The sequence below is a fragment of the Myxine glutinosa genome, chromosome 13 (genome assembly GCF_964187855.1).
Source record: "Myxine glutinosa chromosome 13, kmMyxGlut1.1, whole genome shotgun sequence".
Lineage (NCBI taxonomy): Eukaryota > Metazoa > Chordata > Myxini > Myxiniformes > Myxinidae > Myxine > Myxine glutinosa.
Genome location: NC_136273.1, coordinates 90,387,257 through 90,404,072, shown reverse-complemented (window position 1 = coordinate 90,404,072; position 16,816 = coordinate 90,387,257). Strand labels below are relative to the sequence as shown.

Here is a 16,816-nt window from a genome sequence, read left to right as displayed (position 1 = left end):
CTGACCTCCTCTCCAGACACACTCCCACCCGCAACCTCCGCTCTGCTGGTACCAACCTCCTGACCCCCCCCCCCCCCCCCCATCCGGACCAAATTTAGATCCTGGGGGGACAGGGCCTTCTCCATCGCTGCTCCCACCCTCTGGAACTCGCTACCTCACACCATCAGAGACTCCTCCTCACTCACCACATTCAAAACATCACTCAAGACCCACCTGTTCAACACTGCATTCAACATTTAACCCACAGCATCTAACCCCTGACTATCTCCTCTCCTTCTCCCTCCTTTGTGCTTTGAATATTTCCCTATTGATTCTTCTTTTTTTGCAATTGTTTTTATGTTTTGCTATGCATTATGTTTTTCACTCTGTCAAAGCGTCTTTGGGCTTCCTGAAAAGCGCTATATAAAATAAATGCATTATTATTATTATTATTAAAGCTGTGGTTTTGCAAAGTGGTTTTTGCAACGATAAAAAGGGTCGTTAATTTGACTATAAAGGAGGTAATATACCCATGACTATGTTGATTTCGGATTATTTATCCATTCAGGTACACAACCAAACACTTGAACGATGAAGCCACACCAAAGCACCTACGAGCCATGCTACAAGCCAATTGAAGCTAAAGGCCAGCCTCGCCACTTCCTGTTGTTTTTTTTGTCCCTTCAGTCCACACTGCCCTTTTTCTATCATTTAGATGAGAATTTTGCCACAGAGAAAGCCAATTTATTTTGAAGCCTATGCATATCGTTTTAACGACTGCCTTGATTACCGCGTTGTACGTATTGACTTCTACATGCCGGAAGTGATGTTCAATTGTTGTTGTTGAAGATTGAAGTATAAAAGTAAAAGCTAGTATTAAATATATGATCTGTTTGGGAAACCGCAGAGTCATTGGTTTTGCATCGGTTAGTTTTGTCTTTTTGTGATCAATGGTGTCATTTCTTCGGAAGCAATTTTCCAAAGTTGGGCATTTATGCATGAGATGACAAGCGGACACAGCGTACCTGCTGGTGCACCGCAAGCCAGGTTTTTGGTGCGACTGCGGCTGCTCTGGGAGTGACCTTGGCTTCGACTTCTACTTATTTATCCAGGTACACGGAACATCCTGTAGACAGTGTAGACCATTGCAGAAATAAAAACAAACATTTGTTGACCATTTTGAATGATTTTGGGGATCGATCCCGACAGGTGTGGATGTGGTTAAAGTCCGAGAGTTTGATTTCCAATAATGGGCCTGTGCTCACTGATCTCTTTCTTCCCATTTGGTTGAGTTTTTATTTTATTTTATTCTTGTAATAATATTTTTGATCAATTTCAAGCACTCCTGGGCTGTTCTCACTCTGACGGTACAAAGAAGGGCGCTTGTTGAACAGTTAAAGAATATTATCATTCGTACAACATGCCATGTGTTTGGTGCCCTCATCAAGCTGTACATAATTGTATTCTTTCTCAATAAATGTGGTGTTGTGGAAAGGAAGGCATTATTACATAAACTAGAGAGAGAGAGAGAGAGAGAGAGAGAGAGAGAGAGAGAGAGAGAGAGAGAGAGAGAGAGAGAGAGAGACGTATCGTCAAGAAAACGCAGGCCAAAGACCATCGGACACCCTTCACATCAGGTGTGACGTCCCCACCAAAGTGACAACATCATTTAGTTATATTAATAGATGTACAGCTTTGATTGTCAAAGTGGAATGTGGGATTATTTAGGGAAAATTTTTTTTTACTTTTTTAACTGGACATCAGTTTTTGATTCAGGAAGTGACGCTGGTTTCATCACCGGATCGGTCCTGATTTGGTATATTTGGGTCTGTTGTTATTGCCCATAATTCTCAACAAATGGTTTATCGAAACGTTCGTATTTTCTGGAGTTGTGTTGTGCGTCGGACCGCAAGCTTTACGATGCTGTTTGCCTTATTTGTACGAAATACGACTTGAATATTTTGAGTAGTAGGAGCATTCCGCTTCGCCTTTGTCCTGAGTGTCGGAGGCGCTCGTATCGATTGTTAGAATGTGTACAATTATCTTTGTATTACAAATCTGTATAATTTCCGTTTGATTGTCCCAGCAATTTGTGCCTTTTATGCGAAAATATTTTCATCCCATTTGAAATGTTCCAAAGAATAATGAAGTTTGCTGTCATGTTCTTGTTTTTTTTCAACTGACATTTTTCTTCTAAAACCAAAAATAAAAATAATCTTGGCTTAAGTGCAGACCAAAGGTGTGTGATCAGTCCTTTTGATTTGTAACTGGGCCTGTCGATCTGAGATCTTGTTCGTCGCCGGAAGCATTCCGTTTTCAGGTTGTCTGACGGTCCGTGTCCGTGATAGGTTTTCATTGCCGCGATAACTTGAGAACGGCTTAAGGGATGTTGGTCAAACTTGATGCAGGTATGTATAATGAGGTAAAGATGAACTGGGATTAGATTTTGGGGTCACGAGGTCAAAGGTCAGAGGTCATGTTAGGTAAAAAAAAAATCTTATCACGATAACTTGTGAGCCAGTCATGGGATTCTGACCGATGTTGGTACAAATATGTATTATGATGCAAAAATGAACTGATTAGATTTTGGGGACAATAGGTCAGAGGTCATGTCAGGTGAAAATGTGATAACTTGAGAACAGTTGAAGGGATTTAAACCAAACTTGGTACAGGTATGTATAATGATGTATTAATGTGGGTGGAGGCATATCAGTCGACGTTGTGACGTCAAAGAGTGTATCTAGTTTTTAAAATAAATTTTCCATTTGTTTCTTGTTATTTATTGAATACTGACGACAACTTTTCAGTTCTTTCAATAGTTTTTCGTTCAAATATGTAAATGAATGATTTGTTTGATATTCGGTCATGCAAATCAAGGTGGTGACTTCGATTGTAAATCGACCTGGTTGTGTGGCTGATAGGATGCCCTCGAAGCTGTCTAGCCTGGGTTCGAATCCCAACCCAGATATCAACTGCCATGCTGGTGTTTCGCTGGCAAGGTGATTCAGCAATGTGTGTGCCATGTCTCGGATGGATGTTAAATGAGCATCCTGTCTGACAGCATTAGTTGGTGGACGTCAAAGAAGCCATAATGTACTCTGCAAAGAGTAGGCGAGCTATTGCCGGCACCATGGCCATATTACAAATCCTTGGCCTAACCAGCAGAGGACACCCAAGCAACCGGTGCCACCCCACAGCCTTGTGCAACATATGAATGAAGCCTGGATGTGAAGTGGCTTTGCAACCACTTATCAAAGTGGTTGGAGTGGTACAGCTGGCAATGATTCAGGGAGCTGAAAGCTTTCAATACTTCCATGAAAGAGAACTTGTTAACCTCGCTCTTTATCATTTCGAAATAAGAACAGGGCATCAGAGGCAACACCCTTACCTGGAGTGCTCCTTTAAGACGGATCTTTGGTGAAAAACAGCACCTTGATGGTCACATGAAGTATGCTGTCACATGTGATTGCCAAAAACCACAACTAACTTGGAAGAAGATCCTTATTTCAAAACGAGCCAACTTGGACAACTGTCCAGATGCAGGTCCTGCATTTTGCAGTCACGTGGTGTATATACCTTGGGAAGGTATTGCTCACCTTACATGGGGATACTTGCAGTCCAGTCCCCAATGGAGACTAATCTGTGCCTGTGATTGAAACATGGAATCTGCACTGTTTACATTTAGAAAAACTTACATCATTACAAAAAAATGGCGTCGTTTTTTGAAGGGCTGAGGTTAAGGAACAGTCGCAGGTAAATGCTTTAAAAATTGAAACAGATCGGTTTTAGGCATCAGATCAATGCTCTAAAGATCTTTTACTAGTCAGTATGCGGATGTCTGTCCTCCACTCCACCTACTGGAGGTTAGGATAGCCTTGAGGTTCACACACTCACCTTTGAGCTGTCTAGCCCAGGTTGGAATCCCGACCCAGCTATAAGGGTGGTTCATCAATGTGTGTGCCATCTCTCGAATGGACGTCAAACTGGGCGTCCTGTCTGCGAGCATCAGTTGGTGTACGCTGACAGTCCCACGGTGTCCTTCACGAAGGTTAGGCGTGCTATCGCCGGCATTCTGGTCATATTGCTGCGCTAACCTACAGCGAACACTGCATCAGTGGCATAGCCGTGCCCCCGGAAAAATTATGCTACCTGCAGCCATGTGTTGCACACCAAAAAAATAACTAAATCTCGGTTGTGCATGTCAGTCGATTGGGTGTTGAGCGGTGTATAGCCTAGAAAATTTTGCGCAACTTTTCTTGAACTATTTAATTTATATATTTACCGTGTGACACTGATATAGCTATCATATTATATATGCGATTTGAAGAATAAACACATATCTCGCAAAATAAGTAAATTTTAAAAAGCAATATAATTACTAGAATTCAAATATATTCATACTCTCCAGCAAATCACAACTCGGGATTATTGGTTGGTTCCATTTCCTCCTCATGAGGCCGCATTGGTTGCCGGATCGGCTTTTCTTCCTGCCTTTCGTCCTCATTTCGTACACGGTCTCAGCATCTCCGCACGGCTGGGATCACAATGGATACGTTTTGTACTGTCCGTGCATGGGTGAGTCGTGCTTCCGCGAACTCTCATTTGTACTTTAAAACGAAACTGAAACTGGCACCAAAGTTAATTGAAATCGATAAATATAATGAATTGCTTGCATAAGCTTTCATTTGTTATGGTGGAACCTACCTGGACAAGAAAATCTCAGGAGATTCTCATCAGATCTCATGAGAAATCGGAGGAAGATGCAAAGGCAACGTCAAATCTGTACGTAATATGTGAACGAGACATGTATCGTGCAATACCCTGTCCTTGTAATAGCTAGGCGGCAAACGCAAACAGGGGCAATACCCCTGGCGCTCACCTGGTAGAATAAACAGTATACTGCACCGCCTAAGGGTATTTTAAACCAATTACCATGGTTGCTAAAAGACAGGGCAGCATGTAGAATCATACTGGCATTATCATAAGACTTTAAACAAGCAAAGAAAAAATACCTATTTTGGGGGGATAGCCCCCTTACCCCAACCCCATATACCTCCTAAGACCCCAATTTTTCTAATGCCGTGAACATACTTGGGTACATCACGGGTGATTAAGGTTGTGGTGAAGTTTCATCGAAATTGCGTGTGTAGTTTCTGAGAAGAAAGCAAATACCTATTTTGGGGGGCAACCCCCCCCTCTATACACCCCCAAAGGGGCAGAATTTTTTAAAATGCCGTGAACATTCTTTGGGTACATCACTGGTGATGCAGGTTGTGGTAAAGTTTCATCGAAATAGTGTGTGTGGTTTCAGAGAAGAAAGCAAATACCTATTTTGGGGGGCAACCCCCCCCCCCTCCATACACCCCCAAAGGGGCAGATTTTTTTTTTATCCCGTGAACAAACTTTGGTACAGAATGGGTGGTGAAGGTTGTGGTCAAGTTTCATCGAAATAGTGTGTGTAGTTTCAGAGAAGAAAGCAAATACCTATATTTGGGGGGGTCAAACCTGGATCCACTTTGACCCCGGTAGACCCCCTTAGACCCCGTTTTTTATGCCGTGAACAAACTTTAGTCACAACACAACAAATATCATGTGCCAAATTTGGTCACAATCCCATCAGTGGTTTCGGAGAAGAAGTTTCAAGTGTTTACGTTTACGGACTGACGAACTGACTGACGGACGGACTGACAACGCTCCATCCATAAGCTCCCCTGAACTTCGTTCCAGGTGAGCTCAAAACCGTTCATATTGGGATACAAGCATAAAACTTGGCAACGATGTTCTTATGTAGATTCTCTTTAAATTCAGTCGATTAGCCAACCCAAAATTCTCCATAGTGGCCATTATTTTCAAAATGGCCCCCAAATTTGTTAAAATGTTAAATCTAGGTTCAGGTCTGCGACGGACGTGATAAGCATAGGATGTCTCAAGAACGTCGGGTTTCTTCACTTTCAGTTTCATGTTAAACAGCAATAGCGACTGTTTAAAAAGGTAATTGTATGTGTTTGTGGTGTATAATATATTTTTATTTCCAGAAGGGGTGCCCCATAAAATGCCATGATAAGCTATCGAAACATTTTAACATTGATTTTGCCTTGGGTAAAAAAAACCCGAAGTGAGGGGACAAATAAAGTCGCTACAACCTCCGTCGTGTGACCCTTAGTCCTGTCAAGTTTTGTTGAGATTGGCTAAGTAACGACTGAATGTATTGTTACGTTTGTGGGGGGTAGGCAATTAAATACCTTAGTCCAAGTAGAAGTGTGTAGATTGCCATGCTCCTAATCTCGTGATGAAGAAGAAGAACCCCCATGTACCATAACTAGGGAATCCGTTCGACCGGATGTCGCGTAAGCGTAAGTGTATAATTGTACCCATGATGAGGGTTGGGATTATGTTAATTAGTTAGGGATTAAGGGTAATTAATCCCCTGTATGTAAGTGCCTCTGTAATATTTTCATGTGTTCCTTATGACATTGTAGCACACACACATAGCCAAGCCAAGCAATCGTGCATTAAAACGGTAAATAAAAACCGACCGGAACAGGACATCGAACAATAACGCTGGTGCCGCCACCTGCCACATCGCAACATCAAGCAGGCAGGTCCGTGAGGCCATGCACCGAAGAGCAGTGATTGGTCCGGTATTGTCAAGCGATAAGAGGGACCCACTGATAGGAGCATGCACTGGGATCGTCAGAGCCTTAAGAATAAAAGACTTGAGTCCCGACATTTTGTCCTCTTGCGCCATGGGCATTGAAAGTGAATGGTCGCATATACGACTCTCTCTTGCGCCAGGGACATTGCAAGCGAACGGTCACATATACGGTGCTCTATTGCGTTGGGTCCTCGTTGTGTGCGGTTGGAGTTCGGGCTAGCTCTTGGCGGTGGTATTCGCACACCACACCCTCGCTTCCTGGTGTTCGTGAAAGGCGGGCACAGTTGTGCATTTTGTCTTCATGGTCCCTGGCTTTCATCAGTTCGAGCCACCACATTGTCCTTTCATTGGCTCGTCGGTGCTGGCTGTGCGTCGTCTGGGTGCTGTGTGAAGCAGACGGCGAGGACGAGTGTGGCTGGAGTGAATGAACGGCGCGCTAAGGCCTGCTTACCGCGCACGGACTTCGCACCAGGGCGAGTGCGTTTCCCGTCTACGGACCTCCGGGACCCGGTAACGGACTGACGGGGTTCAAGAGCTGCTCAGATCTAAGTACACAAACACACGCATTATTTTCCAGTTATTTTCCCCCTTGTGTTGTATACAAGTCCGTGTTGAGGGTCCCTCGATTAGTAATTTTAGTTTACCGTGCATTATTTTGATACCGGCATTTCTTTCAATAAAGCCGGTATTTTTACATTATAATTCAGTGTCGGTTGAATTGATTATCCAGGTTCGAAGACGTCCAATGGGGTCAGTGAAGGTAAGAGCTTCGCTGCCCTCCCCCACGCGTATAAGGAAGGTTCGCCATTGTTGACTGAACACCTCGGAGTTTAAGCTCGATCGGCTATCCGTCCCCAGGGGTGTTCACCCCGGGAACGCGACAGTATCCTGTTCAGACAGACAGACGGACACCAAATTGTGTATTTTAGTATGATGATTTTGGCGAGTCTGATTTGCCATTCGGGACACAACAATTTTGGTTTACCATTTTTACATTTCCACTGTTCTGTGGGCTAGCGGCTAGGGTGCCAGCTCAGGATCGGATCCTAGGATCCTGGGTTCAAATCCCGGTCGATCGCTGAATTAACGCCAGGGGGGTTGACTCAGCCTGTCATCCTTCCGAGGTCGGCTAATTGAGTACCAGTTCACTGGTAATTCCCTGTTTGTCGTAAAAAGGCGACAAAAAGGGTTGGCGGCAGGAAGGGCATCCGGCCGTAAAACATTGCTTCAAAAAAAGGGGACCAAAAAAACAACAACAACCACGGTCCCCGAAAAAGGCCAACCTTGCGGGGAAAAATGGCCTCTAAAGGTGGTTTTTTTGTCTAAATGCTGAAAATTGTACTTAAAAGATGATTTTAATCACAGATTTCGCGCTCTCATCAAGTGTCCGGCGAGCAGAAGCGAGTCGCTGTAAACACACGCACACACAGCGCATGCGCAAAAGGCCTCATCGAGCATTCATACATCATTTTGAAAGTCTCATGTTGTTTATTCTGTATATTTGTATCCTCAGGACGGTTCGGGAACCAAGCGGACCACCTGCTGGGTGCCCTGGCCTTTGCAAAATCCCTGAACCGGACCCTTGCCGTGCCCCCTTGGGTTGTGTATCGGCAACATTCGCCACCATATACCAATGTATGTACATGATGTTCCATAGCATGTTCTATTATTGCTGTTTATATTGATATGTAATATAAAGTCCCAAACAAAGACCTTCAAACCAGGAGGCGGCCATTAGGCCCATAAAAGCCTGTTAGTCTGTGCTATGGTTGCCAACCTATGGTTGTTTGTCCATGCTCTATCCTTTTTAAGTGTCGAGCAAGGAAGTAGCACGTACCATATTTTAATGTCTTTGGTATGGCTCGGCCACCACCACCGACGATTCCACCACAGTGTTCGAACCACCAACCTCCGAGTCTCGGAGCGGACTCTCTAACCATTCCACCACAGTGTCTGATTAAATATTTATTGCTATTGTTATTATTATATGTAGATATCGAGGAAATCTGATAATCCTGAACCAACACCTTGGTCTTTTTAGCAAAAGATTGGTAAAATTTGGATCCATTTTATTTTTCTTGCAAAACTGAAGACCCGACTACACACACGAGGTAAAGCACAAAGGACTGTATTGGGAAAGGACGAGCACACGGTGATCACCTCTTCAACTGGGAAAATAATGAACAGAACCGTCATTCCATACATTCCTGTAAACCACAACGTTTCCATCCGGTAGTTCCAAATAAGAGCTGGCATGATAACCTTATGGCTGTTTTCTGCTGGAGTTGACCCCTAGAGGTATGCACACTCACCTATGAGCTGTCTAGCTTGCGTTTGAATCTTGACCCAGCCACCAACTGTCATCCTGGTGTTCCGCATGCAGGGCAGGGCATTGATATGTTCGCCGTCCGTCATCGACGTTACACCGGAGGACCTATCTCCGAGAGTTGGTGGATGTTAAAAATTCCATGGGGTCTTTTATGAAATGGAGGCGAGTTATCGCCAGCACTTTGAACAAATTGAAAATACTAGCTCCTGTCTACAAGGAGAACTGCATCAGCAGCACCGCTGCGCTCCCAGCAACGACGCAAACCAGCATCCGCGTGCTGCACACCAAATGATCACTGAAAAGTGCTGCTCAGCTTTATCGAGATTTGGCTGTCAGGTGTTCGTCTTAATGGGACTGTCATATTCCACTAATACAAATGCAGTAATCTCACCGTAACGGACAAAAATGTTCTGCGGCCGAGTTGTTCTGAATGTATATTCACCATGCTCAAAGTTTCCTAATGAACCCTGGTTTAACGACATGTCGGATTGCCAGACCACCTGCCTGACGTAGTCCCGTGTGTTTCTCCATGTCCAGATGCACGTACCCTACTCGCAGTTCTTCCGGTTGGAATCCCTCCAAAGGTATCACCGTGTCATCAGCCTTGAGTCTTTCATGACAGAGTTGGCCCCCAAATACTGGAAGCCAGGCTCCCACGTTGCTTACTGCTACGAAATGGCGGCAGCACGGAGCGCAGACAAAAAGTCGTGTCCCATGAAGGTCGGTCTCCATTTGGATGTACCCTTGTTCTCATTATAGAGTGGACCCTAACTTGATTTGGTGATTTGGATACCTCCGTGATGTGCTGTGTTGTTTTAACAATATGTCAATACTTTCTGTATTCCTCCACCAGTATTTAGTTGCTACCAGTTTTATATGTAGATGACCTGAAATTTTAAAATTTCTGGTATCCCTGATCGATCTACCTCTTGACGTTCTGGAGCCAGGACGGGAACCCGTTTGGCCCGTTTTGGGATCATGTTGGCGTTGATTTTGATCGATCCGAGCTCTACAGCAGCCTGTCTTACCATCCATCGGGCGTCCTCCATTGGCTGGAAAGGTATGGTCCATAATTGCACAAACATGGAGGGCAAACTTTACTTTGGAATTCCGCACAATACATTGGAGTAAAGTCACGGTTTTATAAACATTTGGGTACCGTAGCAACTACTCTCACATACCCTTCATAGTAGGCCCCTTTGTGAGGCAGCACACAACTTGGCATTCCTGGAGTTGTTCCAAAGAAAATTCGGTTATGGTGTTGGCCTATTTTGTGTTGCCATCTGAGCACGTGGCTCATGATGCCGGATCTACCAGGTTCAAATCCCCAATACTGTGCCAATTTTCCATAATCTACAACGTTCATGAGTAAATCATGGAAAAGTACACCGTTGGCTCCCAATTTCCTTGTCCAAAATATCGATTCATGTACAAGTTGTTGTTCTATGTTCTTTTAAGCCAGTGGTTTGGAACTTTTTTGCTCGGCGTACTGGGGGAGTGGAAGGAGGCATTTGAGAAACATGAGCTGAAAATGAGCATGAAGAAGATTGAGGTTATGTGGGTTGTGCGGGCAGCAGAGAAAAGAAACGAATATCAGGTTGGAGGGGAAGGAGATCAGACAGGGAAATAGGTTTGAGTATCCAGGCCTAGGGGGAACCGTAACAGGGTATGGTAAATCAGAGGCAGGTGGGTGCAAATGCGTGGAGGGAATAATTGCAGACAGGAATATTTCAAAATATTCCCAAAATAGGTATTTTTTTGTTTGTTTAAAGTCTTATGATTATGCTAGTATGATTCTACATGCTGCCCTGTCATATCAACCATTGAAATTGGTTTTAAATACCTTTACTCAGTGCAGTATACTGTTTATTCTACCAGGTGAGCACCCAGGGGTATTGCCCCTATGTTTTTATTTTGTTTTCTTATTCCCTTTGTGTTTTATGTTTTTTATGATGGTAAACTTATGGTGTCACCAAATACTAATGTCGTGTCCCCGGGGTTAAGACCCCAAGAGGACGAATGGCCAAAACTAGCTTACACTCCGAAGCGTACTCCGAACCTTGGCGGGATTGTCTTTGGCGCGCGTGGGAAGGCCCGAGCCTTATCTAATTGTAAACACGTGTAGGGGTTAATCCGAACCCACAAACACAAATACGGGACAGCAAAATCCACAATACAAGAAAAGTAAGATTCGACAAATTAATTATTTAATGAAAATAAATGCAAATAACATTGTAAGGTGAGGTAAAAACTAAAATTCCTAATTGAGATGTCTCCATCAGACTCGTATACAAACAAGGGGAAAAGATAATGAAAGAAAATAAATAATGTTTTGGTAATCGGACGGCACTCAGCTTTGCGTCCCCAAATGGCTGGTAAGGCTTGCTGGTCGTCACCTCGAACCGCCGTGCGGGAAACGCACAAGATGGCGCGGAATCGCGCCCGCAGCCAGCCGTCGGCGTGAGGCAAGCAGGCAGGATCTTTCTTTGCTAATACGGCTCCGATGGTCTCCCTGGCACACACAGACGAGTGCCCGTCGTCCTCCCACACAAAAGAACTAAGTGACCGCCGCGATCAAGACCAGGACCAGAAGAGGAGACTGCGACCGCCCACAACCAAACCTGGGACAAGAGAGACCAAGATGGCGAGAGCGCGTTCCTTTTCCTCCAGCTCTCGAATGTTCCATGCTGACATCACACTCTGTCCATTCACCGAGCTCTACTCAATAATCCCATCGCGCCTCCAATCACGAAACCGGGGTGTGGCTTCCTCGTTATGAGTCGCCGGGGGATGGAGTCCAACCTCTTTTCGGGAATGTTCAGATGACGTCGGCGGTCTTGAGGTGGGATTTACGTGCCGATCCGCAAATGTGCTGGGTGGTGGTTATCCCTGGTGGCGTTGTGAGCAAATGAGTCCATTTATTATAGTTGTTGTTTGGTGGGCTTTTTAATTGTAATAAAGATGGAGGGAAGATCACAGGAGGTGAATACGTACAGGGGAATTTAACCTTACAGACCCTACGTAGATAGCACAACTCCACTCCTCCGTGTGGAGACACCTAAACACTTGCCTGGATATTTGACACGACTTAGATACATTGAGATGGCTTCGCGGCATACTGAGCATGCTAATCTACACGATTCTATATTGACTAAGGTATTTCTTCGTTTACCCCCACAAACGTAACAATAATTTTCCTGGATATGGAACAATAAAGATTATTATTATTATGCTCCACACAGCAAGTTGCACCCACTCTCCCCTTCGTGCCGGCTTCTGTCAACGGCCATGAACTGTGCAATGCTGGGTTGCATTTTTGCTTGGGTGAAACTGCATCCTGTCGAGGTGCAGCTTGTCTTCCTGAGGTGTGAATTGGCCTGTTAAGTAAATAAATAATTAAGGTCCCCTTCGTCTGTCGTGTGCATGTATTCGGTAGGGGCTAAGAGTATGTTTGCTTTAGTAAGGGTAAGGAAATGTCATTGTTGAGTGTATTGCTTCCAATTGTATCCCGCCCCATGTTTTCTTTCAAATAAACTTGAGAGCCACTTGGTCTCAGAGTGAACCGCTATTACAATTGTGCATGTCTGTTGAAGGACACATTGGATTTGGGTGATTTAGCACCCTGAACAAGGCCGTGCCTACGACTAGCGGCTCTGCTCGCATGCCTACGGCACCGATCAGCTCATTGGTACCATTACTATTAGGCCTGTAATCCAGCCTAGGACGACCGAATCAGTTGGCCTCCCCGACAGCTTTGACACGGTTTGCAGGGCAACCAGACAAATCCAACGACTACAGCAATACAACAGTATCCGAGTGTCAAAATCTGACATTTGACCTTGGCCCCATTGCTGCCAAGCATATTGTTATTTGTTAATTATTTTTTAGCAAATGTTTTATGGTAATTTTAACTTGTGTTGCAGAAAATATATCTTAGGGTGTAATAAATGCTTAATATAGCATAGTTATTTCCATATTGAGTGTTTATAATAAGTGTAAAGCTTATTAAATTATATTTAATAAAAATATTATTTTTAAAAGTTTATTATAAAAGTAAATAAATGCCAGTTGTATTTGTGCCGCTGCTTCGTATAGTTCGAAGTGTCAGACCCATCCTATTGTGTGTCTAAAATCCCTCATTCATATGAGCCTTTATTTGATGGTTTAACCCTCCGTTTTCTGTCTAAATGCTCCCTTTTAGCGCCACACTAGGCTATGTCATCAAGTGGTCGTCATGGCGACATTACCCTCACCTAGATCCAGCCTTGGTGCAGAAAACGGCAACTCAACTTCACAGGGGAGGAAGGTATAAGCCCTGCCCACCTGTCAGGGTTTGAACGAATGTTAGTGCTGAGGCAAAGGGCTTAAATCATCATCTGTGACGTTTGTGGGATCAGCTATAAAGGTGGGGGTCACAAAAGATCGATTGCCAGACCGTGGAACCCACAAGACAAAATCTGTGCTTTGGAGAGAGCTGAAAATCAAGAGAAGCCACGCCCTGTCCAGCTGCATCACTCCCACACCATCAGGCCGTGTCCCCCACCCCTCTCGGAGCCTGTAGGGACCATTGCAGCTGTACCAGGCGTTCGCTTACAGCTTACCGGGTTTGGCTCCAGAACTCCGCTGTATTGTGACTTTGCCTTGTCTTGCGCGTGTGTATCTGATGGCCCATAAGGAGACATAGTTTAATGGATCTGCCATCCATCGCTGGTTCTGTTCTTGGGCGGGTATGCCGGTTGAGCAACCATAGGTTGGTTAACTTTGGGAGTTAGTTAAATATAATTGGATCCATTGTTCATTGCTCCTTGTACATTGTTCTTGATCCTTGTGCTTTTGGTACAAATACATTTTACAAGCCTGACTTGATCCCGTTCATCCTGTTCATCCCGTTCATTTGGACGGTTTAGTCTGGTGCCTCTGTAAAACGTGTTAAAGGTAAGTTGGTCCAGAAGTCCTCGTAACGTGATCAGATTTTGCTCGGCCCTGATAAGATCAACCACTTGATCGCGTATGAGAGCGGCACTCGCTCGTCTCGAGGACCTCAATCTGCAGGTTAACGCTGCTCTGGACGCAGGGATCAGGCAGTAGGCTTCTAAGACGGCCGACTGTAACGGTCGTATTGACACGACTCACCGGACTCACTGCAACACTTGTATTCATAATTAATTGAAGAAACTCATCAGTCACTGCCCTGCATTAACGTCCTGAACCAAATGGAACGTGATTTTGGTATCCTGCCTCAATAGGAGGATTATGTTTTTATATTTTTTTATATTCAAGGAATGTCGGCGGTAATGCCTTTGTCAGTTGCATTTTGATGCTCATCCTAGGTTACCTTGAGGTTACATGAGGGTCAGTCACGAAGTGTGGACATAGGGCAAGCTAGGCAGGCAGACTACCCCTCCCTGACGATCATTGTTGAGCCAGCCATGTTTTGTCGATCATCCGAGAGTGACATGGTAATCCGACCTGGGATTAGCTCAGTTCGGATGCTTGGAATTTGAATCCGCTTGCATTTATCATGGTATACCAATAGGGGGCGCTGTGGTCAGTCCTTTATTTAGGTTATTTTATTTTATTTTATTTTAATGTCGTGATCATGGAGAATAACATTGAACCTTAACATTGATTCTTCTTCTTCTCTTCTATCTTCCTTATCTATACAATATTGTGTTTGTTCCGATTGCACACTTTTAAACCACAACCGTCACAATAGCTGTTCTTCACCTGTGAACCACATTGCAGGTTTCCTGCCACGGAGCATCCTGTACTCGCCTTCCCAGGTGCTCCGGCACAGTTCCCGGTACTTCCAGAGCATCAAGGTATCCAGCGTTACGTGGAGTGGTCCGAGACCATGGAGCAGCTGGGGCAGGATGTCATCAAATCGCAACTCGTTAGGCCGTATCTGGCCATCCATTTACGAATTGGCTCAGACTGGGTTTGTCCCCTCGGCCTTGTCTGCATCGCACCTTGCAAAGAGTGAAACGCTGTCTGAAAAGGGCCATATATTTTGCTAAATGTGACATTTTCTCCTTCATGTCCTCAGGAGCACACTTGTGACTTGTTGAAGGAGGGGAAAGTGAATTCTCACCTGATGGCATCGCCACAGTGCGTGGGCTGGAATCTGGGCACGGCGATTCCACTTACGCTTGAGATGTGTTTGCCGAGTGTGGATGAGATCCTCCGGGCCACGCGGTACTGGGCCCAGCGAGTGGCAGCTCGGTCATTATACATCGCGTCGGATTCCCACACATATGCACAGAAGTTGCAGGAAACTCTAGGGGAAAAGGTAAGGCCTACGTCTCACGACCTTAGCTCGTACATAAACACTTGCTTTTGTGCACACCTTTTCTCCATAAACGTCCTTTCCATTGCTCACAAGTTTCGCGATGCACAAATATTTGCAAGCTTCACCTTAACCACACTGACTATTGGTGTCTCGATTCTCAGGTGAAAGTGGTGGCTCTGAAACTAGAGCTGCCGCAGACAGACCTCTATGTCCTGGGAAAGGCCGACCACTTCATCGGGAACTGCGTCTCGTCATTTTCGGCCTTTGTAAAGCGTAATCGTGACGTAACAGGGTGGCCGACGTCTTTCTTCGGCATGGACGATGTGCGCCAAGACCGCGAAGACCTTTGAAGCTCTATCTTGTTCTCGTAGTGCCCAGAAAACATAAATAATTGTGACTTTTTGTATAATGGCAGGTTCCTCGAGATTTTGTGTTTGGGTTCCTTTTGTTAGCCCATCTCCCCACGCCGCAAGAGATTTGTGTCCGTCTGTCTGTCTGTCCAGGTCCCTGGTGTTGGGCTAGCGGCTAGGGTGCCGGCTTAGGATCCTAGGATCCTGGGTTCGAATCCCGGTCAATCGCTGAATTAACGCCAGGGGGGTTGACTCAGCCTGTCATCCTTCCGAGGTCGGCTAATTGAGTACCAGTTCACTGGTAATTCCCTGCTTGTCGTTAAAAGGCGGCAAAAAGGGTTGGCGTCAGGAAGGGCATCCGGCCGTAAAACATTGCTTCAAAAAGGGGACCGAAAAACAACAACAACCACAGTTCCCGAAAAAGGCCAACCCCCGCTTGCGGGGAAAAAATGGCCTCTAAAGGTGGTTGTCTGTCTGTCCAGGCCATAACTTTTTCTTTTTTTTTTAACCATTTGAGCTTTTGTCATCAAATTCAGACAACCCGTTATTATGAGATTGTGGAGAAAATAATTAAAAATTGTGTCAAAATGCCAAAGTGACAGTAATTACAAATAGGCCTTATTAGCCCGTCCGCCGCTGTGCAGTGCGAGACGGCTGCGTTTTGTAATCACTTCCGTGTTTCTTGTTTTACCATGTGACCTTTTGTCATCAAATTTTCAAAAAACCTTTATTATGAGAATATGAAGAACACTGATGAATAAATTGTACATTTTTTTTAAACCTGTTTTATTCCAGTTCAGTTTGAGTACAAAGCGGATGCAGACGGGCTTTGCATTTTGCGATGCTTTCGATTTTTACTTTTCACTACCCCCCTGGACTGACGGGATGGCCTAGAGGTACGCACACTCGCTTCTGCCGTCTACCTGTGTTGGAATCCCGACCCAGCTATAAATTGTCACCCCCGTGTGCCACCATTCATTGGTGGATGTTAAAGATGCCACGGGTGCTTTGCAAACATTAGGCTAGCTATCGGCGACACCATGAACAAATTGCAAATTCCACACTCAGGAAATCAGACCTGCAGCCTTGTGCTGAATCCCAACAAAGAACTTCCCTTCCCCCTCCCCTCGCTCCTACCTGTTTGTTCTTCCCCCACAACTATGATCACATATTGGGAAAAGGACAGCTGTATGGCAGCATTAGGATTGAAAATG

General features: G+C 44.9%; 2 protein-coding genes across 7 annotated transcripts in view; both read left to right on the top strand.

The window, feature by feature from the left end:
• Positions 1-2,217, top strand: part of LOC137439114 (CYFIP-related Rac1 interactor B) — a 37,159-nt gene extending 34,942 nt beyond the window's left edge. For all 5 annotated transcript variants that reach the window (XM_068134822.2, XM_068134819.2, XM_068134820.2 and 2 more), the window contains one exon: positions 548-2,217. In XM_068134822.2, the coding sequence (XP_067990923.1) occupies positions 548-617 (70 nt within the window). In that variant the 3' untranslated portion in view covers positions 618-2,217. The remainder of the gene's footprint in view (positions 1-547) is intronic.
• A 2,181-nt stretch (positions 2,218-4,398) lies between these two features.
• POFUT1 (protein O-fucosyltransferase 1) lies at positions 4,399-16,382 on the top strand. Of its 2 annotated transcripts, XR_013621268.1 has the most exons (8): positions 4,399-4,554; positions 8,148-8,269; positions 9,501-9,683; positions 9,911-10,023; positions 14,709-14,901; positions 15,010-15,252; positions 15,414-15,755; positions 16,085-16,382. XR_013621268.1 is itself a non-coding variant. In XM_068134817.2 (7 exons), exons 1-7 carry the CDS (start codon positions 4,431-4,433, stop codon positions 15,600-15,602), a joined length of 1,167 nt encoding a protein of 388 aa, XP_067990918.2. In that variant the 5' UTR covers positions 4,399-4,430; the 3' UTR covers positions 15,603-16,382. The 2 variants fall into 2 exon arrangements, 1 of the variants encoding a protein (XP_067990918.2); XM_068134817.2 differs by having other exon boundaries at positions 15,414-16,382.
• Positions 16,383-16,816: the final 434 nt, after the last annotated feature.